The 27,686-nt window shown below is 49.2% G+C and overlaps 1 protein-coding gene across 8 annotated transcripts in view; it reads right to left on the reverse strand.

Moving 5' to 3' along the window:
• EXD3 (exonuclease 3'-5' domain containing 3) overlaps positions 1-27,686 on the reverse strand; it is a 302,313-nt gene that overhangs the window by 144,341 nt on the left and 130,286 nt on the right. For all 8 annotated transcript variants that reach the window (XM_069873071.1, XM_069873076.1, XM_069873069.1 and 5 more), the window contains 7 exons: positions 12,177-12,343; positions 8,849-8,987; positions 8,292-8,505; positions 7,051-7,160; positions 5,697-5,907; positions 4,436-4,602; positions 1,418-1,588 (listed from right to left, as the gene is read on the reverse strand). In XM_069873071.1, the coding sequence (XP_069729172.1) occupies positions 1,418-1,588; positions 4,436-4,602; positions 5,697-5,907; positions 7,051-7,160; positions 8,292-8,505; positions 8,849-8,987; positions 12,177-12,343 (1,179 nt within the window). The remainder of the gene's footprint in view (positions 1-1,417; positions 1,589-4,435; positions 4,603-5,696; positions 5,908-7,050; positions 7,161-8,291; positions 8,506-8,848; positions 8,988-12,176; positions 12,344-27,686) is intronic.

Here is a 27,686-nt window from a genome sequence, read left to right on the forward strand (position 1 = left end):
AATGAGGAGCAAATGCCAGGCAATTGAGGAGTTCTTGGCACAAGGAGATGTGTAATCTGGCTGATAAATCATTTTAGTGAAATGACTTTAATGAAGAACAAACACTGACTCTGTACATGCTGATGCCTTCTTGGTGACACCAGTTTGCGACTGTGTTGGGGTAACACCCAAACTGTCTATCTTGTGTTCAGTCACCAGGATCCAAACTCTTCTCCCGGCCTCTGCCATAGCACGACAAGTTTTTGGCTGATAGTGGTCAACATTCAACTCTTATTAAATCAGGCCGAGCCAGCTATAAAGCAGGGTGGGAGGAGTCTATTTTTATCTATGATTATCCAAGCTCAGATCAAAGGCTCAGCAATACAGCAACGCTCCAAAGGCTTTTGATAGTGAAAGGATGTTTGTCCCGTCACCATAGAGAAAGCAGTGTAAAACATCCTGTCCGTAGCACGATAAGGTATCAGGATGAGAAGCAGAGACGGGGCTGTGGGGGAAGGCAGTGAGAACCAGCATGTTCAAACGACTTGTGCAAGTTTGGCAGAGAGGAGACAGTAATTATTTCTGCAGAAGTCAGAGCCTGCCCAAGATTCTGGCCAAGAAGCCATCTGAGGAGGAAGCGTCCCGTGCACAGGCCGGGTGATGGGTGCACATGCGATAGCAACACACTGTGTGGGCTGGACATCTCCAGTTCTGGCACAGGAGAAACATGTCTGAAATGAAGCTTGTGTTCTTCTCCAAGAGGCAGGGGGTCAGAGTTGTTAAGGGAGTCCAGATCAATGGTCATTGTCCCTGTGTATGTTAGAGACTCTTCCTTTCCCAAATCTTTCGCTGTGAGTTGTGGCTGGTCACCTTGGAGTCATCTCCAAGGACATTACATAGTGACTTATTATGGATATTTTCCCTTTCATACTCAACAGCCACCTTTTGATTATGGTTCTGCTCGATCGACCCAGGCACGAGGCCCACAAACTGTGAGCTCAAACTGGAGTCCATTTGTAACCTAAGTGAATTTTGAGCTCCTTTTTCTGACTTTTGTCTTGTTATAAACACACCACCACCTCCCCAACAAAGGCACTTGAGGCTGAGGTCACATCTTTACACTCTGCTTGTGTTCTTCTAATGACTGGAAACATCCTGGCTGCCCAATGACACAAATACATGGAGAAAAATAAGATTTGAGATCATGGCACTCTCTCTCCTGGAAATGGAGAACCAAGCCCACACGATCCTGTAGGGACTGGTGGATATTGGCTGCCCCACGGCACAGTGTCTTGGGCTGAACCTGGAGGAGGCACGGGCACAGGAGGGATCAAGAACTGGGCAGCTCTTCTCGGCGTGAGTGACTGCCCAGTGCAGCTACGCAGTGAGCAGGAGGCCTTCCCTGGGTGGCTATAAACACATCCAACACATGACTAACCTCAGCAGCTCTCCGATGGTCGTCCCCATTCTCCAGCATGCGGACATCTACACCAAGGCAGCGCAGGTAGCGCCCGAGGCCTTGCAGCATGTTGTCGCAGACCACGCTGAACTCCTTTGGGGAGATGGGAGCAGGCGGACGTGAAGGCTCCATTTTGGATGCTTTGCATTGCTATGGAAAGGCAAGAGGTCCGTAAGCAGCAGAACAGAAGGCTGATTTCCAGCACGTTTGGGTTTTGCCTCCCTGCATTCACCTGCCATGGCACATCCAACTGTCCCTTTCCACCTGTGGCACAATTCTCCCCATGCTCTGCAACACCTTGAGTTCCTCCATCACATCCTTTCTACATCGCCCATCCCACCCTTGGGTAGGAGGCAGCACACGATGGGGCTAATTCTGAATTAGTCAACCATTCACGGGCCAGCTGGCCACCCAAGCCAGGGGCCTGCAGCCTTGCCCTGGAGAAAACGAGCCTGGCCTTCCATGCTCTACGCAGACGTTCATTGTCATGAAGTCTGAAAGGAGGTTGTGGTGAGGTGGGTGCTGGGCTCTGCTCCCAAGTAACACAGGAGGAAATGGCCTCAAGTTGCGCCAAGGGAGGTTTAGATTGGATATTAGGGAAAATTTCGTTACAGAAAGAGTGGTGAAGCCCTAGCAGAGGCTGCCCAGGGCAGAGGTGGATTTTCCATCTCTGGAGGGGTTCAAAAAGTGTGGAGGTGTGGTACCTGGGGACATGGTTTAGTTGCCACAGCGGTATTGGGATGACCGTTGGACTGGATGGGCTTAGAGGGCTTTTCCAGTCTTAACAATTCCGTGACTCTATTCTATGATTCTACAAGTCACAGAAACACAGCTTCAGGACTGCTTTTCCTCTATTAACTTGGACTGGAATTACTGTACATGTGCTGAAGTTATGATTTGGGAAGGGGATCTGACAGACAGAGGGAGAAACAGGTAGACAAAGCAACCGTGTCAGCTTTGTTATCTCTGGAAGTTTAAAAATAGGCAGTGCCTGAATTCTGTTTATCTTATTTCCAGTGTTGCTGCTGGGGGAGTTCCTGCAGTTGGAGACTTTGTCGTTGGGAGGCCCCCAGTACAATAGCTAAATTAATGGAGAAAGGAAGTTATCAAGGAACCTGCAATGTTCAGTTTTTGCCTCCAGGAACCTGGATCAGCTGGAATAAATGAAGGACACAGCCTGTGCAGGGCTACAGAACCTTTGGAACCAGAGAGGTCCTGCAGCATCGCAGGTGAGCTCTGCAGGAGCTGCAAATGCTGTGGCACCTGATGCAGATATAACCAGGGTGACCATGTGCACTAGCTCTGATCAGAGAGCTCCACCTGTGTCTTGCCACCGCTCCCAGAAGCTGGTCTGTGCACCCAAAGCTTTGCAGTGCTGGGCAGACTGGGCTGTCAGCAGCTCCTGCAAGGACTGTGGTGGATGCAGCTGAGCCCCGAGGCACTGGAGCGCTGTGATAACGGATCACACTGCCCCTTCACTGTTGAGGTAGCTGGAGACACGGACCCTGTGCTGCTGCTGCTCTGCTCAAACAGATGTGAAGGAGCAGCAGCTGGCTCTTAGCAAGCATTTCCTCAATGGCCAGCAATGTCATATGTAGCTTTTTTCTCATGTTTCATGCCAGCAGAGAGCAAAAAGCTTATAAAGGAGAATAGTGTCATTAGCCTCACTCAGATAGTGGGCCAGGAAACACTAGGAAAGAGAGCCTGGAGTCAGGCAGGATGCAGAGTCAGAAGTCGTCTGCTTTATTGGGTCCCAGTCCAGGTTTTACCAGCTACCTCCTCGTTAATGAATCTGACTGTACAGAACACAAAGATGACCCATGAGTTCACAAGGTAATTCAAGCCTGAAGTACGTACTTTTCCCGTCTCTGCAGCGGCCAGTCAGGTCTGTTGTAACACACACTATTCCCATGAACACAGAGTGCTTAGCAAACTGCTGAGCAGCTTTGGGTTCTCCTGTTGGACTAATGGGATATTGTATACACATTTGATAAGGAGAATCCTGAAAAGGTGGCTCTAATCAATAGCATCTCAGAGCAACCACAGAAGATGCTATTGGCTTCAGGAGCTAAACACACAGTTGGGGCTACTCAGAAGGACACCCAGCCTTACTTAAGTCTTCTCAGTTAATAAACAAAGCTGTTTTTCTGCTAAGGTTTTCGTAGGTGCATAAACAACCAGATGGTTGCATTTTAAAAGTAAAACTATTACTGAGAGAGACCAGCCAGTCCTACTCCAAGATCTTTAAGAAGAGTCACACAGCTCCAGGCTATGGCCAGTGGGGTTTGAAGGCTCTGTCACAACACACATTGCAGGGGGAGGCCAGGCATGGAGTATGTGGTGGTGGGCAGGGAGACACAGATGAGCCATCAACAGAAAAGCTTTTTTTATCAATTGTTTGTTTTTAACTTTGCAGACTTCTGCTCCAGATGCAATAATGGAGGCATTCCCAATGGGAAACCAAACTGTCGAAGCTCACTTTTGTCAAAGTCAGTTCTGAAACCTCACCAACACTCCATCCCTGGAGGTGTTCAAGGCCAGGTTGGATGGGGCTTGAAGCAACCTGAACTGTGAGAGGTGTCCCTGCCCATGGCAGGGAGACTGGAACTGGATGGGCTCTGAGGTATCTTCTAACCCAACCCATTCCATGATTCTATGACTCTATTAACACCTAGGCCACAGAACTCAAACCCATGCTCCTGAAGAACTGTAGAAGGAGTGTTCCTATCAGCAAGGTCAGCTGGAATCTGCCACACAGATCTGCACCAACATTTTGCAGACAAATACACATAAAATTGCAAGGAATGCTGAACGCAGGCACACAAAGGAGGAAGCACATCTCACCAGTAATGGGGAGGAGATGATTGCTGCAATAGTCCTGAGAACAGACTGCAAACAGGCATGCCCTGCATAGCTAATAGCATGATGAGAGACAAGGCAACATATGATTTGCAGGGGTCTTGAGCAACATGCAGCTCTTTGAAGCTGTTTACAAACCTGTCCAGAAGGTGACGATACTTCTTGTTTATTCAGCTGCTTCTTTGCCTTGGGTTTCATGCATGGTTTTCCCACCAGACTCTCAGTCAGGTCTAAACTCAGACCAAAGCTCGCTGGATCCTTACAGAGTTTCTCATAGACCTCCAGCAAACAGTATGCATCTGAAGCTGAAAAAAAAAGACATGAGCTTCAGCTGGCTTCATTCAAAAGCCAAACACAGGCTTTCCTGCTGTGAGGAAGAGCCCTCATCTTTGTAAATGCCACTGAAAGCAAACCTGTGAAGCCCCAGCTTACTAAGGTCACACCCTGCACTCTTTAACTGATGCAGTGAGCATCATCACTTGATGCACACTCACAGAGGCAAGGCAGGGGACCTCAAGAGGCACCAGGCTCTCTGCTGTCTCTGACTCTATCAATGCAAATTGCAGCGCACCTCTTCAAACCACTGTGTACAACAGCTCCATCCAAGCCATTCTGCTCTCCATTGTTAGTGCGTGGCGGCTTGCCCACAGTTTATTACCGCAGCTCAGCTATGGGAAGGTAACCTCCCCATTAGATGCAGTATCTTAAAAAGTAATAACCGAGTTGTTTGCAATCACCTGCCCACACGCACTGCCATGTGGCTCCTGTGCCTTGCAACGGGAACTGCCTAAGTCTCCAAGCCAGTTTTACAAGTCTTGATGATTTACTGTTGTGGGAATTGTGTCAGCTTCGAGGATAGCTGAGCTTAACCAAAGGCTGGTTAGCTTCAGCACTGTCCTTTGACACCCTAGGAAAAGTGTTAGATCCAGAGTTCTGACTCTGGAGTAACCAGCAGCGAAACCCCCTGGTCCCCCCACAGTCCAGGCTCTGAGCCACAGTTTCTGATACCCGGTCTACCCATTCTTTAATACTGCTACCAAACTTCACTGTGAAAAAAGAACACAGCACTTGTTTCCCAGAATGGCTGTGAAATGAGGCAGAAGGAAGTGGACTTTCCTCCTTTCAGTTACGGAGTGGAGTTTCCACTGAGGTGATGTTTCATCACACAAAATCTGCAAAGCACAGGAATTCTTTCATAAGGGAAATAATGAATCACTGGTCAGCTTAACCTTCAACCATTAAAGCCATGTCCACAAAAGGACAAACATGACATGTGCTGGCTTCTCTAAGCAGGAGTTAATCTGCAAAGCCATTTTCTTCATTTGCTACTTAACGATTTTCCTGGTGGGAGAAAACAGCCCAAGATGGACAACGTGTAGCACCTCATCAGGGACCAGACCTGCGTAGAGGATCTGTTCCTCCCGGAGAGGCCGTTTCTCCCAGTTAGACAGCTGCTCTGTTTTATCGAGAGGTTTCCCCAGTACGTGCTGCACCAAGAGGCTGAGTCCTTTCTCCGGCTGCCTGCACCCTCCATCCTCATAGTTCTGCTCCGGGGACAGGACATCGACCTTCCGGCCACCCTTCCTCCAGTCAATGGAGCTCTTCTGCAGCTGATGGAAAGGAAAAGATACAAACATACGGTTATAAAACAACTCCTGCACCAACTCACAGAATCACAGAATCATAGAATAACCAGGTTGAAGAGACCCACTGGATCATCGAGTCCCATTGCAGTGAGTGGGGCCACCCTATCATTTTTATCTCTCGCCTGGCATATTGAATCCTGTTATCTCAGACAAAGGCTGGGACAGCATCAGATGGATAGGTGTCTGGTTGTTTGTTTAACAAACGTACTTGCTGGAAACAAATCTCATAGCCAAGGAAGGGAAAAAAGTGCATTGCTGTACTGTGTTGAGCCAGGGCAGCAGTGCTGGGACTGCTCAGAGGCTTGCAGGGTGCTCAGCCAGGCTGGAGGCTGTGGGGCACCAACTCAGTTGAAGAATCTCAGCAGTGGATCAGCACCTTCCTCCTCCTAGTTCCAGTGAGAAAAGCTTGTCCTGTAACACAGGGAGAATGTGCAGGTGCCATTTCATAGTAGTTCACAGGTACCTCAGACCCTGCAGCGCTTCTGGGTGAAGCTACTGGTCCCAAAGATCTGGGTTGACCCCAACCCACAGCATTAAACACACTCCGTAAAATCTACCCATTAAAATGGTTGTTCTGAACATTCCTGCAGACCGCTAAAAACTGTGTGCAAGCCCAGAGACACCTGTACCTCAGCTGAACAGAAATTCCTGTGCTGCGCCCACCAGCAGCCGCCCTACAGACATTACGAGTTCTCTACAAATCATTAACTCCGTAATATCTGCATCTGTACTACAGGATCTTGGAATGTCAGCATTTCTACAGGAACTGACTCTTACCAAATTCCAGTGTGACTTGTGCTCAGGAACTCTGTCCTGGCTGAATGGAGCCACATCTCCATTTCAACTGCTTTCTCATAGCTTTCATTACGGCTATGAAATAAGTTATTAGTATATCAAGCTCTAACGTTTTAGTTGATAAAAACAAAATGCTTCTGTCTTTCTTTACAGAACCACATTACCCTTGAAACCACAAGCAGAAAGGGTCTATTTGTTCATTCAGCCATCTCCCTGCCAATCCAGGATACAAAAAGACAATGCCGTGAATTCATGACAGTTATTTGTGAGCAGGAGACATCATCTGCCATATCTTCATGCATCCATCCTTACTTGTTTGTCTACTATGAGTAGGTCCACCACACCTTGCGCTTGCTTATCCGCATCTTTCAAAGCCGAACATGTGGCTGCAAGGCTGCTAAGGTCTCCAGACATCCCATAACCTGGATAAAACAAAAGCCCACATCACACAGGTAGGAAAACTCCAATCATGGCTAATGTACTGCAGCTTTTTCTAGTTCAGAGTCAGAATGCTGACAATATCTGTACAAACACAAGTGGAATCACGGAATGGATTGGATTGGAGGGGATCTCAAAGCTCATCTAGTTCCACCCCCTGCCATGGGCAGGGACACCTCCCACTAGATCTGGTTGCTCCAAGCCCCATCCAACCTGGCCTTGAACACCTCCAGGGATGGGGCAGTCACCACTTCCCTGGGCAACCTGAGCCAGGGCCTCCCCAACTTCACAGCAAAACATTTCTCCCCAAGATCTCATCTCTATCTCCCCTCCTCTCTTTCAGCTGAGAACCATTTCCCCCCCTTGCACTCTCCCTGCACTCCCTGATCAAGAGCCCCTCCCCAGCTTTCCTGCAGCCCCTTTCAGCACTGGAAGCTGCTCTAAGGTCTCCCTGCAGCCTTCTCTTCTCCAGGCTGGACAACCCCAACTCTCCCAGCCTGTCCTCAGCCTGAGAAAGACTGTTCTGACCAAGGTAGACTCCCATCCCTCCTGTTTCTGACATACGCTTGAGATCAAGATTGGAAAAGAAGAGGTGGATGAAAAACGCTGAGTTTAAGATCAGCTTAGGTAAAATCTGCTAGGTCGGTGAAAGGCAATTAGGAGTTTGCTCTTGAACTCCAAGTTTAACACCTCCTGCCAAAAGCCTCCAAACAGAATCTAAAACCAAGAGCGGTTAAGCCAGAGAGCTCTGGTGTTCGGCACAGTGGCCCCGGGGCAGGGCTAGCAAATCCAGAAAGTTCTGGATAGCAGACTTCCCTGGGTCACCAAAGGTTGGGTGCAAGTCAGGGTTTAGTACGGAGTGAAGACAATCCCAAGTCTGAAGGGGGAGACTGAATCAGAAATCTTGTGTCTGACCCGAAAAGGGGAGACATTTCTACCATTACCAGTTACACTGGTCACTCTGCTTCCTGGCATGGCAGGGTTTGAGTAGCCAGGGCTACGAAAGCTGGTTCTGTGATAACTGGATTTAGAGAATGACAGCCTCAAGAAGATCTAGGAAGGATACAAAATAATCTGTGTAAAGACCTGAGACAGGGAAAAGAGACAAGTGTTACCTAGTTTAGTGATGGCTGAATCTGAATAGAGCATCTGGATGAAATGGAGAAGCTCCTCCTTCCGACCCTCCATCTCCGCTTCCTCGAGGAGCCGCGGTAAGTCAAGCAGGAACACCTCATCCTTCAGAGCGATCTGAAGGAGGGAGATACGGGGCTTCCTGACCATGCCGAATGAAGGCTTCCACTCCATGTCGATGCCAACAACCTGCCCAGGCTGCAACACAGGTAAAGGCCACCTTCATTTAGAGACTGTCTGCGCTTGAAAGCAGCCTGGATGGTTCCTCCCATTTCCTTCCCAACAACTGTGTCTCTGCTCGTGTGCAAACAGCGAGAGACTGGTAACTGTCACAGCACACCTGAGTGACCCTTGTGGGACCTTCCCTTGCACAGCAATTCCCAGTGTGTTCCTTATATCAGACAAGTCTAAAGGAAACAGCTGTTCCTGACTTGGGAAAGGAGACATTTGATGATGGTGCCCCCCCACCCCACCCCCGGCCCTGTGTACCGGCTTCGGAATTCCTCCTCCTTGATTCTGTAAATTCCAGAGCCACGCTCACCTGCAGCACCTTTTCCCAGCACGGCAGTGTCTCTTCCCAGGTCTGCAGGAAGTGAATATTTGCCCGTGGAATAGGAAGCTGGTAATAGCCCTTCTTCTTACTCTCTCCAAAGTTAAGTGCTTTTGTGGCCTCCTCTACCCTGCACAGAAGCAGATGTCACAGCTTTAAGCCACGAGTAAACTGGAGAAACATCAGGAAGTCTTAAGTCCCTTGTTTCACCCTGGCCTCCTATTTCCCCATGCTATTCAGCTCTTCTTCTTACCCTCTCTTCCCTCACTTTCCCTGCCACCTCAGTCTCTTTCATCTCGACTCATCCTCTCCTTTTATTCCTACATCAACGGCACTGCATCCCAGACCTCTCCCAAATCAAGCCGCTTGCTGGAGTCAGAGGCCCAGCTCTCCTTCCCAGAGCTGATGTGACTTGGACAGCTGTTTCCATACTCAGAGCTAACACATTGTGGATTTACTGCTATTTGCCCTCAAGGTTAACATCGAAGCCTGCTATGTCCCATGGTGTAAAACATAACAGAGAAGTCAGCTCTGAGCAGCACCGTGTCCAAACAGGAGCTTCACGCTTGCCCCCAGCATCAGCTGGATCAGAAGGAGCCTCTCTGACTGTTCCTCACTAGAATCACTGGGAACGGTGAATCTGCCTCTTCATTCTGCAGTGCAGTGGCTTGGGAAGGCTTCTGGGACCTCCTTGGTGCTACCCAGGAACTGAGGGAATGGCAGGAAGATGCGCCAGGGAAGGGTTAGGTTGGACATTAGGAGAAGGTTCTTCTCCTAGAGGGTGGTGGAGCACTGGAACAGCTCCCAGGGCAGCAGTCACAGCACCAAGCCTGACAATATTCCAGAAGCATTTGGACAAGGACCTTGGACATACTATGTAAATTTTTGGTTTGTCCTATGCCACAATAGGAGTTGGACTTGAATATCCTTCTGGATCCCTTTCAACTCAGGTCATTCTGTGATTCTGTGATCCAGCCCTTTCTCTTCCATCCCCTTCCCTGTAAGACGTCCCCATGGGTTGCACAAGAACATTTGCACAGGGAGGGAATGAGAAAAGTTCAGAAATTAAGTTTCAAACCCTTCTCTCTTGAGGCGAGGGCAGCCAGCTGGATCCCCAGAGCAAGCGCCGTGCTTGTGCTGCTCCTCCATTTGGGTTTCAGACGGCATCATGCAAAGAAATTCTCTCTCTAGGTATTAATGCCCTGGGAATGCTGGAAGATGCTGCAGAGATGAGCTAAGTGCTTTCCTACAACAGGGTCTTACACAGCACATTTTCTTTGCACAGTGCAGCAGAATCTCTTGACGTGGCCCTGTGGCTGGAAGGTCAGCACATTGCTCTGCTCTCCCAGCCAGATGATGCAATTGGAGGAAAGAAGCTAATAAAAAATATCCAGCTATTTTGGACACATCACAAAGTTCTGGATGGTCTCTTTCCCATAGAGACTTGAGATGGCTTATTATTTGAGAAACTATTTACTAACCTCATGTTTAGGGGACTGCGTGACTAATTTGGTAGCACAACAGCTTTCGCTGTACAAACATTCTTTTCCATGGGTTTGTGTGCCTGGGGAAGTCAATATTTGTGTAAAATATTTAATGAAGGTGTGCAGCCCCAGGTCTCCTGGAATATTCTCACCTGCAGAGTTCAGGAACCGCATGTGGTGTGACCAGTGGCAGAGCTGATAGCATTTATATGCTGGTATCGCCTTGCTCCCTTCAGCATGAACTGGGGTCCCTGGGACCCCACTGCTTTGTTAACTCAATAAATAAGGCAGACAGAATGTTTTATTATGTTCCATGGCTCTGTTGGCTTTATAGCAGCTACTGCAGCAGCTATCGTGGATAGACGGGTGAACTGGGGCACAATGACAATCTGTCACAACTTGCAAACAGCAGAGCACATCCCAGCCTTCCCTCCACCTGCACACAGCACAGCATTCCCAGAGCAGAGGGACAGAGCGGTGGGTTTATCTCTCTGGATGCACAGTCTGTGGCTAAGTCACACTCCTGTCACCCACTCCCTGGTGTCTGGAGAGATTGAACCGCATGGAAAAACCTTCTGACTCCCAGCTGGGGCGGGTGCAGCTTCAGGAGGGAGGAGGTGGCAGCTCCAGCAACACATGGGAGCACACAGCTAGGGGGTCCCAAAGTAGGAGAGGAACAAGAGCATGGTGTTATTGAGATTGCATTAGAGGAAGACGACGAGACAGAGACTAATTAGGGGCTAGCAGCTTCTTAAGCTCACTTGGGGAATTTGTACACCAGAGTCTGGTTTTAACCCAAATTCAATTAATGCGAATCTTCTGGGATCTGACCCCAAATGTCAAAAATTCCCATTACTTCTGAAAGCTCTGGATGTTGTGAGCTGTCAAAGCAGGAAGGAAATAAATACAATTAGAAAAACGTAAGGAACTCTGCAATTACTTTCTTGGCCATAAGTCTCCCAAAAAGCATTGAACCTGATTACAGCAGCGGGGGGAACACTGAGTGTTTAGAAAACCTCGATAGGTATAAAATTAACCCAGTAAAACAGACACATCTTCTGATCCTACCCACACCACTGCATTTGTGGTGATGGGCCGGAACAGCCCAAATACCCCTCCAAAACATGAGGCATCCCATACATTATCCCCAACATAAGAAGGACATGGATCTGTTGGAGCGAGTCCAGAGGAGGCCACAAAGCTGGAGCAACTCTGCTATAAGGACAAGCTGAGAGAGTTAGGGTTGTTCAGTCTGGAGAAGAAAAGGCTGCAGGGAGATCTTAGAGCAGCTTCCAGTGCTGAAAGGGGCTCCAGGAAAGCTGGGGAGGGGCTTTTTACAAGGGCAGGGAGTGATAAGATGAGGGGGGATGGCTTTAAATTGGGAGAGGGAAGATTTAGATTAGACAATAGGAAGAAATTCTTCATCATGAGGGTGGGGAGGCCCTGGTCCAGGTCGCCCAGAGCAGTGGTGGCTGCCCCATCCCTGGAGGGGTTCAAGGCCAGGTTGGATGGGGCTTGGAGCACCTGATCCAGTGGGAGGTGCCCCTGCCCATGGCAGGGGGTGGAACTGGATGGCCTTTCAGATCCCTTCCAACCCAAACAATTCCACAATTCCATGATCTGCTAAGTACTCAGGATTTTCAAATGGACCTTCCACAAACATTGCCAGCCTTACGAAAAGCAAATGCAGCATGGACACGGCCAAGACATGACCTGAGTACATGGAGGAAGGTTGGCAAAACTCTCTTCCCAAGAAAGCAGATTATTTTAGGCAAGTACGTGATCCTTGTACGATAAATAACCTGCATTGAAAAGGCATGAAACAGAGTACTCACCTCTCTTGGATCTGAAGCTTTTGAAGTTCATCAGCCACTTTATACGGCAGCATCTCCTTGGGCAAATTGCAGTGCTGTGCCCACTGTGCCGCTGTGTTCAGATCACAGTAACGGAGCAGCAGCTGTATCAGCTGCCCTTGGAGCCATCGATTCTCTCCCACTGTGCTCTGAAAGGGGAACCAAGAGTGAAGGAAAATTGTCAGTGCCATTTCCATTATGGGTGTTTCCACCTCTCCAGAGGGTCCTAGACACTTGCCGGATGGAGCAGGAGGGATTTTGTCCAAACCCAATGAGTGCTGCACTTCTTTCTGCCAAGAAATGAAGGGCAGATACTTGAACTGAGAGTCTGCTGGGGCCCTGGTGTCCCCTCAACAGGCCACTCAGAACTGCATTTGTTTGGGGCATAGACCTTACCTGAAGATCACGGGTCCAGCAAAGAAACAAGTGTAAAACAAGACCATTTATCCTGAAGGTTGAACAGCATATTAGTTGCTCAGATATCGATTATATTAAGCAAAATTTGAACCAGTGACTGACAAGATACAAAGGGCTTTGGGCTCGTTAGGGAGGTAATCATGGAAGAGGTAAGAGTTTCACAGAATCACAAAATCACTATGTTGGAAAAGACCCATTGGATCATCGAGTCCAACCATTCCTATCAAACACTAAACTATGTCCCTCAGCACCTCGTCCACCTGTCCCTTAAGCCCCTCCAGGGAAGGTGACTCAACCCCCTCCCTGGGCAGCCTCTCCCAGTGCCCAATGACCCTTTCTGTGAAATTTTTTTTCCTGATATCAAGCCTGAACCTCCCCTGGTAGAGCTTGAGGCCATTCCCTCTCATCCTGAGCCCTGTCACTTGGGAGAAGAGGCCCAAGTCTGGATGTTTTAGCCTCACCTGGGGCCTTTACATGGCCCTGAAGTGATTCTTGATGTCCTGGGAGAGGCAAGACGATGGCTTAGTAATACAGTAATTATTTGCACTTGTAACTGGGACTGCCAGTCCTACACGGGATACAGGTAGGGCACATCAGCAAAGCTTTCCCAAGTGACAGACTTTGGTGTCCACAGTGAGGAGAAGGCTCCCTGCTGAGCCTACAGCCAGCCCATCCACACACACCGCTGGGAAAGGAGGGGCACCAGGACCCTCCTGCAGCAACACTCAACAGTGCACTCTGAGGACAGACGTCCCGTGTGAGTAGCATGGACCCAGCTGGCACTGTGGGTGGGGGCCAGGCTGTGCGTGCTGCCACCCTGCACCAGGCAGAGCTTGAATTCTCTGTCTTACGTCATCAGTGAATCAAAGAATCATAGAAATATTGAGGTTGGAAAAGACCTCTAAGCTCCTCCCAGACAACTGTCAGCCCAACCCCATTGTGCCGACTGAACCACGTCCCCAAGTGCCACAGCCACATGGTTTTTGAACTGCTCCAGGGATGGAGACTCCCCTGCTGCCCTGGGCAGCTTCTGCCAGGGCTTCACCACTCTGTCAGTAAAGAATTTTCCCCAATATCCAACCTAAACCTTCCCTAGCGCAACTTGAGGCCATTTCCTCTCATTCTATCACCTGTTACCTGGGAGCAGAGCCCAGCACCTACGTCACCACAACCTCCTTTCCAGGAGCTGCAGAGAGTGATGACGTTTCCCCTCAGCCTCCTTTTCTCCAGACTAAACAGCCTCAGGTCCCTCAGCTGATCCCAGATCCCCTGCCCTCCAGCCCCTTCCCCAGCTCCATTCCCTTCTCTGGATGCTCTCCAGCCCCTCAATGTCCTTCTTGTAGTGAGGGGCCCAAAACTGAACCCAGGATTCAAGGTGCGGCCTCACCAGTGCTGAGTGTGGGGGGGATGGTCCCTTCCCTGCTCCTGCTGGCCACACCACGACTGATCCAAGCCAGGATGGTGTTGGCTTTCTCAGCCACCTGGACCACTGCTGGCTCATGTTCAGCCACTGTCAACAAGCAACCCCAGTTCCTTTTCCACCAGGCAGCTTTCCAGCCACACTTCCGCAAGCCTGGAGCGCTGCACAGGGTTGTTGTGGTCCGAGTGCAGGATCTGTATCGATCATAAGAAGAAACTGGAGCAGTTGCTCCAGCTGCAAAGAAATAGGCTTGGGTGCAAGAAATTCCTCCCTTTGTGTCTATTCAAGGCCTCTGTGGATGTGAAAACTAGATCATTTCTTCAGCCATATGGACAAACACAAGGACATCAAGTGCTGCTGTAGGAGCACCTGCAGATAGGGAGGGCAGCTTAGGCCATACCCCATTCCCAGCTGTTTTCTGGTGGAAGCCAATGTGTGGCCGTGCCTCGGCACCCACAGAGCCTGGGAGCACAAGCACCAACTCCCAGAGCCTGGGGGTTCAGCCCAGGTCCCCAGCAGGGAGGCAGAGGCTGGAGCACAGCACGCTGCCCACCCTGGCACCAGCAAGTGGTGATAGACAGGGCAGAGACGCAGGGCTGGGACGGTCTCCACCACGACTGCTGCACTCACCACAGCTCTTTTGTCTTGCTCATCCTCTTGGTAGACATAGTTGTAAGAGAAAATACAAACCCGGTGGCACTGACAGTCAATAGCTACACGGGGATGGGAACAATCGCCTCCTCCTGCCCAGCTAACCCACCTGCACTTCCAGATACCCAAGAGTCCGGGCAGCCAGAGCAGCAGCTCATGCTTCTCGTCAGACTGATTTACTCAGGATCTGCTGTAGAAGTTTATGCTGTCAAGAAAACTTAATTGCTAAACCAAGCTGAAACTCTCCATGTGGATCAGGAGCTGAAACTCTCCACGTGGATCAGGAGGTGCAGCTACACGGCTACTCTGCTGCTGGTACTGCTGACATGCATTTTCCAGAGGAGCGATGTGCTCGTTAACGCACTCGTACACGCTCAGATAACATCCCCACCTTCTGCCTTCTCTCCCTCACTGCCCAAGCAGCGACCACAGGCACTTTGCTCCTTCTCTGTGTGTACAAACACAGCCCGGCCGGGTGGGAGGTTGGGGCCACGGGGCCTCATTCCTCACATTCCTTCAGGAACTAAAAGGTGAGAAGTCGTCTTCAAAGCAGACACCCTGCACAGAGATCAGGACACAAACCTGTTGAAGGCCCCAAGGGAAAAGGGAAGGAAAAAAGAAAGCAAAACAGGAAAAGAAGAATGACCCACTCCAAAGAGGAGCAGAGGGGGCAGAGACTCGTAAGATGGTTGGAATGGGCTTTGAGCCCCCTGATCCAGTGGGAGGTGTCCCTGCCCATGGCAGGGGGGTTGGAACTGGATGATCTCTAAGGTCCCTTCTGATCCAAACTATTCCATGATTCCATGATTAAAAGGCACGGAAAAAATCTGGCATCTCAGGTAGCGCGGAGCAGCAGCCAGCCTGCTCACAACATCTACTGCCTCAGCGCTACGCCTGCAACCCTGGGACTCCACCAAATGCCAAACCACATTTACTCTTGGATATGGGGAGGAATATTTATCCTGCTGCTCTTAAGAGGCTAGTGGCACAGCAAGGAGCTGTTGGCAGACGGATGGGCATCCAGGAGCTGACCGAGGCTCACACAGGAGAGGGAAGCAGGAGAGAGAACAGAGGGAAGGAGCAGAGCAGGAAAGGAGTGGCCTTCCAGTACCTGAAGGGGGCTACAAGAAAGCTGGGAAGAGACTTCTTGCAAGGGCATGGAGTGACAGGACGAGGGGGGAATAGATTTAAATTGGAGGGGGGAAGATGTAGACAAGACATTAGGAATAAACTCTTCATGATGAAGGTGGGGAGGCCCTGGCCCAGGTTGCCCAGAGCAGTGGTGGCTGCCCCATCCCTGGAGGGGTTCAAGGCCAGGTTGGATGGGGCTTGGAGCCCCTGATCCGGTGGGATGTGTCCCTGCCCACGGCAGGGGGAAGTGACTGGATGGGCTTTGAGGTCCCTTCTGATCTAAAGCATTATATGATGATAATGCTTCTTGCCCTCTATACTTCCTCCTGGCCACACCAGTCCAGACACTTTGTGATCTCCCATATCTCTGCCTCACACAACAGAGCTCAGCGAAGCACCTCACATGCAAAGAGGGGTTAAGAGCTCCTTCTGCCTCGTTTGCCAAGATGCTTCTCTGAGTCCTTTGCCTAAAGAACATATTTTCTTATTAACATCGCAGAGGAATTCCCTCTCCCGGCTCCCCCAGTGTCCATCCTATTGTCTTTCTGCCTTTTTTTAGAACACAAAGTCTTCAGGCCTGGATCCCTCTTCAGTTTGCCCTGAGTTAATTTTGAATAAATCTCATTATGTCAGCTTTATTTCTGGAAATAATGAGGTTTGGGTGGTTTTTTTTTTATTTTAATGATAATAGATTTATGCTTTCAACCACAAAATCAGCTCTGGAAGGAAGGTTAATCTCTCCAGAGATATTACATCTTACGTGCTGAAACGCAAAACAGCTTCGTTTCTTTTTTACTGAACAAACCAAACATTGCTGTAAAGGGGAAAGGCTGCCAGTGCAACAGCTTTGCAAGCCGCAAGAATGTGGAAACCTTGGCCCCAGAAGATGTGGGCACAGATGTAGAGAGAAATATTTCACTAGGGGTGACATTTCATGTGTTTTGTTTTCAGCAAATGAATCCATGTCAAGAAGAACCTGGCATGGTTGCTCCACAATCCCTGGACACCTCCATGCGGGAGAAGATGCTGCGTACCACAGGCTTGTTTACATCTCTCTGAATTCTAGACATATCATACGTTCTTTAATGCAGAGGCATGCACAAATACTCCTGACACCAACAATCACCCATGATTAAAGCTTTCTAAAATGACAGTTGCTGATTACCTACCCGTAAATCCTGTTCTTACCCAGCCAAGTGCTTTGCAGAGCTCACAACAGCCAGTGCGGGGCGAGTGCAGGAATGTCCTGGTCTTGACCCATAACATCAGCAATTCCTCCATCGGTACCGATGATTTTGGATCCCAATATGCAATACCTGTTTGGATTCCACCCTAGCCAACCCTGGATCATTTTTCTTTGTATAGGTTAAGTTGCATTTCTGGCCGACACAATTCTCTGCTCTCAGTCAGTACCTTTTACCGAGAGCATAGTTTTTCACCGTTGACACTCACTATTTGCAGAGTCAGATTTTCATTTAACTTCTGAATGCCTTGGCCAGTTTCCTCTGTTCTCAAGTGTTTCCAGAATCAACAAAAAAATTCCTGTTAGTGTAGAAAATGTCAAGTATAATCTTTCTGAGCCAGCAATTTTAAAAGGGGCAAAAGAAACCTGGGCTTTGAAAGGACAAACTTACTGTAGGTAGTGGAGGACATCAACAGCACTTCTCAACTGGGCGTGCTGCTGCAGATACCATGCTGGCATCTTGGTTTAAAGATTCCCTCGAACATACGACTCAGCTAGTTCCAGTGTTAGTTTATTTTATTTCACAGAATCATGGAATGGTTTGGGTCGGAAAGGACTACAAAACCCATCCAGTTCCAAACATCCCACCAGATCAGGGGCTCCGAGCCCCATCCAACCTGGCCTTGAACACCAGCAGCCACCACTACTCTGGGCAACCTGGGCCAGGGCCTCTCCACCCTCACAGCAAAACATTTCTACCCAAGACCTCATCTCAATCACCCCTCTTTCAGCTGAAAAGAGTTCCCCCTTGTTCTAGCTCTGCCCTCCCTGATTAAGAGCCCCCGCTCAGCTTTCCTGGAGCCCCTTTCAGTACTGGAGCTGCTCTAAGGTCTCCCCAGAGCCTTCTCTTCTCCTGACTGAACAACCCCAACTCTCCCAGCCTTTCTGAGATTTGCTTCAAAGTTGGCATCACTTGCACTCCATGTAGAGACGATGCAGCACTACACCACTGAAGTCCTTTTTGCATGAGACCGATTTCAGGACTCTGTGCTCCTGCTCAGAGAGGGGTCACAGCCCGTTCTATGGAAGAAGGGGGCTCCTGACCTCCCGATAGCCTACAGAGATGGCTCTTGGACAGAAGATGCCAACTATCCCCCCAGTCGCTGTTGAGGAGGATTCTTTGTCAGAGCAGCAGCCACTCATCCGTGGCCAAGGCACAAAGCCCGGCATGAGAAAGCTGTACTTTCTCACCACTTGAGCTGCTCTCTTGCTTACGGGCACTGGCTACTCAGATGCTCTAATTTATGAACTGAAGAACAAAATAGCCTCCATTCACATCCCAGAAGACTGACTTTCAGATAGCAATCAGTGCGTCAGTTGGAGCTACACTGCAGTGTTCTGGAGGCCATTACCACATCAATGGTGGGGAAGTGGTCTTTCTTCTCTCTTTCAACAAAGCTTTGGCAATGTGGCTCCCTGAGGCGTGTTCACACTACCCAGCTTTAGCTCTGTGAGGCTTCCCAGTCTCCCCATGCAATCAACTCTTCCAAAAGGCAATTCAGAGGAGTCTAACTTACAATATCACTTGAACAGATCAAGGCAAAGGCAACTCTTAGAGCCAACTTGCCCGCTGTCCTGAAGCTTCTCACAAGGAGCTTATTGTTCCTGGGCAACCTGAATGACGCTGTTAACATGATGAGTAGCTAGGACAATATCCTGTGAGAAGACCCATCAGGCTACATTTTTCTCTCTGAGGCTCACACAATCTCTCTAAAGCAATTTTTCATTCAGAATTCCAGAAAGCACTACCAAATGGCAGCCAGAAGAAAAAAACCATGTAGTTCATGTTAAAATTTACTCAGCTGCTTGTATGGACAGCCGTGTTTCAGAGAAGCGTAGAATCATGGGTTTGGGTTGGAAGGGAACTCAAAGCCCATCCAGTTCCACCCCTGCCATGGGCAGGGACACCTCCCACTGGATCAGGGGCTCCAAGCCCCATCCAACCTGGCCTGGAACACCTCCAGGGATGGAGCAGCCACCACTGCTCTGGGCAACCTGGGCCAGGGCCTCCCCACCCTCACAGCAAAACATTTCTCCCTAAGATCTCATCTCAATATCCCCTCTTTCAGCTGAAAACCGTTCACTCCCTGCAGTCCCTGATCAAGAGCCTCTCCCCAGCTTTCCTGGAGCCCCTTTCAGTGCTGGAAGCTGCTCGAAAGTCTCCTTGAAGCCTTCTCTTCTCCAGGCTGGACAACCTTTACTCTCTCTCAGTCTGTTCTCATATGGGAGGTGCTCCAGCCCTCAGATCATCTCTCTGGCTTCCTCTGGACCCACTCCAACAGTTCCATGTCCTTCCTGAGCTGCTGACTCTAGAACTGGATGCAGGGCACCAGGTGGGGTCTCACCAGAGTGGGGCAGAGGGGCAGAATCCCCTCCCTCACCCTGCTGGTCGCACTGTTTTGGATGCAGCGAGTGTATAGTTTCAGCTGAGGGAGGTTCTCACTCCCCTCTGTTCTGCACTTGGAAGACCAAACCTGGACACAGGGCCTCGTTTTGGCACCCCAGTGGAAAAGAGATGCTGAAAAACAGGAGAGAGTTCAGTGAAGAGCCACTGAGATGGTTACTGTGTTGGAGTGCTTATGAAGCCCTAGAAGGAAAGGCTGAGCAAGCAGGGCTTTTTCAGCCCAGGGCAGGCTGAATACAATCACTCTCTTCAAATTTTATCATGGAGGCTCAGAGTTAGATCCTCCCAGATATTCCAGCCAGAGCTAAAGGAACAAGAAGGTGACAGTGAGAGTGACTAAAGACTGCAAGGGGTCCAGATAGGCTGTGGAAGCAGCCAGGACCCTGAAATACCTTGTCTAACTAAGTTGTCCCTGCTTTGAGCAGGAGAACAGAGAAAAGACCTCCACAGCTCCTTCAAACTGAAATTAGCCTCTCATGCTGTGATTAGCACTGCTGTGAGTTCCCCAGCACCACGACTCGTTTTCACACAGACAGGCAGCTTCTTGCAGTGACTGCTGCTTTTAAGTTCCAAGCAGCTCCCGGGCAAAGAACACCCAAGATCTCGTCTACCCAGAATACAGGATGGTCCTGATCGTGCTCAACAATACAGAGATCCAAACACATTTCCTGGGTTGGGATTCCTCCAATTTCTGTCAGGCAGCCCCCGAGGGAAGTCATTCATCTTCACCAGATGAAGTCATCACATCTCCAAACTGCACACGCTGCCACCAAAGAGAGAAGGGACCTAGCAGAGGTGAAGAGCGAACCCTGCTTGCAGAGCCAGATCTCAAGGGAGAGGATTTCCAACAAATTTTAAGCAAGAGGTTGAGACACTTTTTAAAACACTGTTGGACATCCCTCATACAACCCTGACTCAACTTGCAGAGCCACCTAACAGATAAGCTGTCTGCTGGCAGCCGCTCCGCTTCACAGGGCACAAGACACTCCCTGTGGCAGAGAATAAAGGCTACACACACACACAACATTCTTCTTCAGTGAATCTGACACCAGATCTGGAATCGCTACCAGATTCCACTTCAGTAGCTGACCAGAACATGGACATCAGTGTTTCTTGGCTGGAGAAGGCAAAAGCCCGGACAGAAGTTGAGGTTTCCTGAAGAAGGTGTAACACTCCACAATAACATTGCTTCTGACTGGCCGAGGGAACTGCGAGGCACGCGGTCCCCCAGATGCTTGAAGGCACAGCAGGAGTTAGAAAAAGGAGCACCACTATACAGCTCTGAGACGGTAACGCTCGGCACCAGCACTGAATCCATCACTCATCAGTGTTCAAATGCAGCTGCTTAAATGCTGTCCTGGAAAACCAGCTTTTAGTGCTTGATCAGCCACAGCTGCATCAGCGAAGGGGTCCTGTCCTTCCACCCCAGTCAGCAGGGACTTCAGTCGGTGCTGCTGGTCTGCAGGGTCACAGATCAGCTCACAATCTGCAGGGTCACAGGGTCTGCAGGGTCACAGATCATCACAGGCAAAGCCTGATGCTTGGGGGACTTTCCAAGTGGGATTCCCCTTTGTATTTTCATAGAATCATAGAATCGTGGAATGGTTTGAGTTGGAAGGGACCTTAAAGATTATCTAATTCCAACCTCCTCTGCCATAAGGAGGGATCAGACTGGATCAGACTGCTGAAGGCCCCATCCAACCTGGCCTTGAACCCACAACTGATTCATTTTCCACAACTACATCCCACAGCAGCTCCAGGTGTGCTAATAGTCAAGATGAGGGTGCACTCACCTGCACCTTGCTTTCCCTTCCACTGCTTGTCCAGGGAATAGCACACATTTATGTCTCTAATGAGCTGTGCAGTCAGGCTGACCCTATTAAAATAACCTTTGTTTGGAGAGAGAAATGATTACACGCCATCCAGAAAAAACAAACCCACAACTCTGTAACAAGCAGACTAAGGGGACTTGATCAGCTTTTTAGGATATAATTTCTTCAGCGAAGTCTGTCTCGAGGGTCTGTGCTTCTCCCTGAAACCCCTTTCTCACTGTTGCTGCAGAGGCATCTTCTGAATTCCAACCTGGCCCCAGAGCTGCTGGATATGATTCATCCCAGGGATCAGCGAAGGACCTAGGACTCATTCTGCATACATAAGCCACTCAGTTTTGATATGCTTCCAGATTTCTCACACCTCTTGGTCCCACGATGGCAGGCTGGAGATATTTTCTGGGAGCATTCCAGCACTTGGCAAGGCTGAAGATGAATGAGGATGGGGAAATGGGCCAAGCTCTTTCAGAGCGCAGAGTGGTGTGTTAGTTATCACAGTAGATGCTTTGTCTACATCCAATAACATAGCGCATTGAAGACAAACTGGCAACCCTTATCTTCCCAGTGTATTCTGGAGTAGCATTTATCTATCCACCTTTCGTTACGATGTCACACACATACGAACAAAGTGTCACTGTGGCAGGCGGCAAATTGTGCTCCTCAGTTTAAGAGAGCAAGGGCTCCCATTGCTTCCCACTTGCTAGGTGACCTGCGCTGCTACTGAGGTTCCCTAGTCCTCACATGACCCAACACAATTCCTCAGTCTCTCCAGCCTAAGGAGGTTTAGACAGTTGCCAACACCTCCATAACCCATCCATGACACTCATCAAGACTCATTTTACTTTGTATCTTGAAGCATGAAAGTCTGCATGAGGGAAATACGCCTTTCTACTATGCTATGAGGCTGCCTGAAGGATTACTGTCTCTTCTGGTTTGAGCTGAAGCAGAACCAGTTTCTGACTTCAGCTCACTCTCATCCAAGTAACTTCATTTTCTGAAAGTTCACTGCATGTTTTCAGGCCACCCTGGAGCTGGTGGAGCCGTAAGGGAAAGAGGTGGAAAAGGCCACAGCTGCAGGGGGGAGCGGACAGGAGAGGTGACCCTAAACTGACCAACAGGGGATTCCAACCCATAGATCCTGCACTCGGTAGAAACTGAGATCATGAGGGTCTCACTCTCTTCCGCAATGGCCAGTGTCCAGTGAGGACCTCGTCCATCTGTTTGCCCCTGATCCCGGATCCGTGTGTTCCTGAATCCAGACCCTGAGCCCAGCGGCCTCCAGCCTTGGACCCGTTCCCTTGTGTCTGCTCTGCAGCTTCTACAGGGACAGAGTCATCCAGGGGTGGGGGCATGGCCTCATGTATTTGTATCTAATTTCTTTCTATCATTATTACTATTATTTTATTAAAGCTGTTTTAGTTTAGTTTCCAACCTGCAAGTCTTTTTCCTCCCAGTTCTCTTTCCCCTTTCCCTGGGGCTGGCTGGGACCCCAACTGCTTGATTTTAGCTGCCACAATTGGCTGGATCAGGGCTAAACAGGCTGAGAGAGTTGGGCTTGTTCAGGTCAGAGAAGAGAAGGCTCCAAGATTTTATAGTGATCTTCCAGTACCTGAAAGGGGCTACAAGAAAGCTGGGAGGCCCTGGCCCAGGTTGCCCAGAGCAGTGGTGGCTGCCCCATCCCTGGAGGGGTTCAAGGCCAGGTTGGATGGGCCTTGAGCCCCTGATCCAGTGGGAGGTGTCCCTGCCCATGGCAGGGGTGGAACTGGATAGGCTTTAAGGTCCATTCCAACCCAAACCATTCCATGACTCTATGATGGAATATCCTCGGAAACCTCTTTCTCGTTCTCTCCCTACTCCATTCTCCCTGCTCAGGTCAAATTCCAAGTCATGAGGCAGAACAATGAAGCAGGAATCTCCTGTTACTCGATCCTGGCTTCAGATTATTTTAACAACTTTCTTTGGGGGTTCTCCTCCACCAGGACACATCGTTGCTTTGCCCGTGCCTATTCCCAGTGTAAGGCAATTCCCCTCAGATCGCTATCATAATTCAAAGGTCTGTAAACTCTGAAGTGGAATTAACTTTAAAACATAGAATCAAGGAATCCTGGAATGGTTTGGGTTGGAAGGGATCTGAAAGCCCACCCAGTCCCACCCCCTGCCATGAGTAGGGACACCTCCCACTGGATCCAGTTGCTCAAAGACTCATCCAGCCTGGCTTTGAACACCTCCTGGGATGGCAGCCATCACTTCTCAGGGAAATCTCCTGTGTCCATCACCAAAGAACAGAAGCAGCCAGCTCATTTCTTTGCTTTCCTCTTACCCCAGCCCTGAGCTTCAGTAACATCAGACTTCTTTGGTCTCTTCTCAGTGGCTGTTTCACTCCTGAGCAGGTCTGTGAGAGCTCAGGACCTGCCTTTAAAGCCCTTCTCCTGGCCACCCTGCAACTCCCCAGCGATGCTCACTATTCCATTCACCCTCCTGAGCCTCACCGTGCCTCCTACTCTCAGATAGCACTTTCCCTGGCTCTATTCTGCTTGTGGATCTGCTCCAGCCCAGCCTTGCTTCAGAGCAGTGAGGAACCCGGGCTTAGGTTCTTTCTCTCCACCAACATGCTGATGTGGCATTCCCAGCAGGGGACATTTTTCTATTTACTGAAGTCTTCAAAGTGAATAAATAAAATTTGACGATGGAAATACTTGCTCGGGAGCACTAACTCTTCCCATAATTACTTTATGGTAAATAGATACCCACAGGAAAAACATGAGTTACCACTTCTTGCTATTTTACCACGCACAAATCCCACCTGGCTCCCAGCCAGAGCAATTACAAATAGCTGTGCAGGATCTTTACCAAAAGCAAAGCTTGGTAAGGAGGTTTTTCTCTCCTTTAATCTCTTTTGGTACATTTCAAGTCCCAGTGGTTTTTGTTCTGAAGGAGAAATGCTTGCGAAGATTGACTGAATGAACTCTGAAATTCACACCCTGGCAAATTGGACAGATTTCCTAAATCCATAATTACAACATTCCTCAGAGAGATGCATTCTTACAGAGCGAACAAGGGAAGATTAGGTTCCTGTTCCTTCCCATTTACATGACTTCTCCGGCAAGAGGAACTCTTTTTGTTTCTAAACAATCCTCTGTTTATGTGGTTCTCTTCTTGGCAGGGAACTGGTGAACAAATCTCGCCTAGAAGTACAATCCAGCCAAACTATCAATTGCAAACAGCCCAATCGTTTTTGTCTGAAGCAGCTGATTTGCCTTTGGAATCCAATCTCTACCTGTGGAAGCGCTCAGACAGGGACCAATTGACTGCAGAGAGTTTAAATAATCTGGGATGATCATTGAATGACCGGATAATTTTACTGCTGGATAAGAACCTAAAAGTGGATGTGGGCGTGTGTGTGAATATGCACAAGGCTTAAGAGTTCCGCAACACAGGGGAAATGTGGCCCCTACCCATTCACGGCCCCACGCACACAGAAACTACCCCAGGGCAAGAGCAGCGCCTGGGCTCAAGCCACAGAGCTGCAAGAAGAGTTGTCTCCCATTTGTAACCAGAACACGAGGCCTGTTTGTGACCTATTTGCTTCCCGGCGTTAAAAAAAGCAGTGAACACATCTCCCGTGCTAGCAGGCAAGCTCCACATCCCATCTTCCTCCTCACCGCTCCCTGTTTCTGCCAGAGAGGCCAATGTCACTGCTCGTCACAGAATCAGAGAATCATAGAGTGGTTGACATTGGAAGGGACCTCAAAGCCCATCCAGTTCCAACCTCCTGCCATGGGCAGGGACACCTCCCACTGGATCAGGGGCTCCAAGCCCCATCCATCCTGGTCTTGAACACCTCCAGGTGGGGCAGACACCCCTGCTCTGGGCAACCTGGGCCAGGGCCTCCCCACCCTCAGCATTAAGAATTTCTGCCTAATCTCTAGTCTAAATCCTCCCCCTTCAAATTTAAAGCCATTCCCTCTTGTCAATCACTCCATCCCTTGTAAAATGTCTCTCCCCAGCTTTCTTTGAGCCCTTTTCAGTACTGGAAGCTGCTCTAAAGTCTCCCTGGAGCTTTCTCTTCTCTATGCCAAACAACTCCAACTCTCTCAGACTGGCCTCGTGCAGGAGGTGCTCCAGCCCTCAGACCATCTTCATACCCTCCTCTAGACCTGTTCTGACAGTTCCACCTCCTTCTTCTGTTGGAGATTCCAGAACTGGATACAGGGCTCCAGGTAAGCAGACAAGAGGGTAAAGGGAACATGAGGATTTGCTTGTTTTAAGTGAAGCTGTCTCCATTTTCCCTTTGTGGCATCTTACAGGTGATGTAGCTTGGAGTCAGTAATAGGTATCCTGTCACTGCTATATCAGACTCCTGAAGTACCTTTAAGGAGCTTGGATGCCCCACGTGTTCCTAAAAAGTTTTGGATGATGGTCCTTCTTAAACAAATTCCTACTACTAAGATGCTTCTCCCATTTGGCTGAATTAAACACCCCACCAGGGCACATCAGTTCAGACTGACCGCTTGCTGATGCTCTTAACTCTTTAATCTAACATTGCCCTCCCAACCTACAGCTGTAAGCCAATTAGTTTCTTTCTTACACCGTACCAAATCCCTTTCTGATGAAGCTGCGCTTTCAAACAAATGCGTGCGAGTGACAGAAATGTCATTACATCACTTAGCAGTGAGCTACCCTGGCTGGCAGCGGGGGCTCTATGGTCAGAAACCACCTTCAACATACAAAAACAATAGAAAGGAGAGGTTTTTTTCCTTTCTTCACTTACCAAGACTTAATATCTGCACAGAAAGGCTACCTGGCAACAACATTTAAAGCCGAGGTCCTGCGCTTTCCAAGAATTACTTACCATAAACTCACTGAAGCAGAAGGCACACAGGCAGCTCCATAAGCTCTGCTGAATCCCCAGAGCTGAGCCCTCTAGGCCCATGCTTACGCAAATGGGAGGTGATTTTCCAAAGTTATTGGGCAAATGCATCTTCCATCACTCTAGAGGAATTTTTGGCTGATTTTTGAAATTTTTGATAATTTGATAGTACAGAAAACAATGGCTGCTTTCCCTAGCTTCTTTGTAAAATCCCACCTGAATTTATTAGCATGGTTGTGCTTAACCACTATTTATTTATCAAAAGAAGCATGGCCAGCAGGTCGAGGGAGGGGATTCTCCCCCACTACTCCGCTTTCATGAGACCCCACCAGGAGACATGTATCCAGTTCTGGAATCCCCAACAGAAGGATATCGAACTGTTGGAATGGATCTAGAGGAAGGCACGAAGATGATGCGAGGGCTGGAGCACTTCTGCTATGAAACCAGGCTAAGAGAGTTGGGGTTGTTCAGCCTGGAGAAGAGAAGGCTGTGGGGAGACCTTAGAGCAGCTTCCAGTGCCGAAAGGGGCTCCAGGAAAGCTGGGGAGGGGCTTTTGATCAGGGAGGGCAGGGGTAGGATGAGAGGCAATGGCTTTAAATTGGAACGGAGAAGATTTAGATTAGACATTAGGAAGAAATTCTTCACGCTGAGGGTGGGGAGGCCCTGGCCCAGGTTGCCCAGAGCAGTGGTGGCTGCCCCATCCCTGGAGGGGTTCAAGGCCAGGTTGGATGGGGCTTGGAGCCCCTGATCCAGTGGGAGGTGTCCCTGCTCGTGGCAAGGGGTGGGACTAGATGGGCTTAAGGTGCCTTCCAACCCAAACCATTCTTTGATTCTATCATTCTTTAGCTTCTTTGTAAAATTCCACCTGAATTCATCAGTATGGCTGTGCTTAACCAAAAATTATTTATCTAGAAATGGCAGGATTTATTATAAGTAAAACTACCACAACTATTGTTGGGCACACCAGGCCTCTAGGTCTTACAGAGAGCAATCCTCTCTGAGCCCTGAAGCAGGGACATGGAGGTGTTTACATTTAACTGTATACACCATCCTTTCATCGACTTTTTTTGGATAATAAGGCACGGAACGCACTGCATGTTTGGCTTTTCCCATGTATTTCTCCCACAACAGCTGTGGGTTTGTTAAATGAGAAGTCCTCATTTACTGTAGACCAACAGTGCTAACTTCATTAGTGCAGATGCAGATTTTACTGCTCTCCATCCAGAAAGCAGAACGCAACTGAAGAATTCCGTTCTGCTTTTCCTGAGACGGTCACAGATGTGCCTGTTTTCTGCATCAGCTCTGCCAGCGAGTCCTGTTTTGCAGCTCTGATGTTATTTCAGCTATCAATAAATACACGACACCGGTTACAAACCCAACTGAACAATAGAAGGAAATCTATACTTCGCCTGCTACTTTTATTGTCCAGTTTCTCCATGGTTTAATATTCCCTTCGGTAAAATATAATTTTATATCACATTGTGGCTGCACGATCTCCCAAGAGACCTCCAACAGGAATAGTAAATC

The sequence above is a fragment of the Phaenicophaeus curvirostris genome, chromosome 20 (genome assembly GCF_032191515.1).
Source record: "Phaenicophaeus curvirostris isolate KB17595 chromosome 20, BPBGC_Pcur_1.0, whole genome shotgun sequence".
Taxonomy (NCBI): domain Eukaryota; kingdom Metazoa; phylum Chordata; class Aves; order Cuculiformes; family Cuculidae; genus Phaenicophaeus; species Phaenicophaeus curvirostris.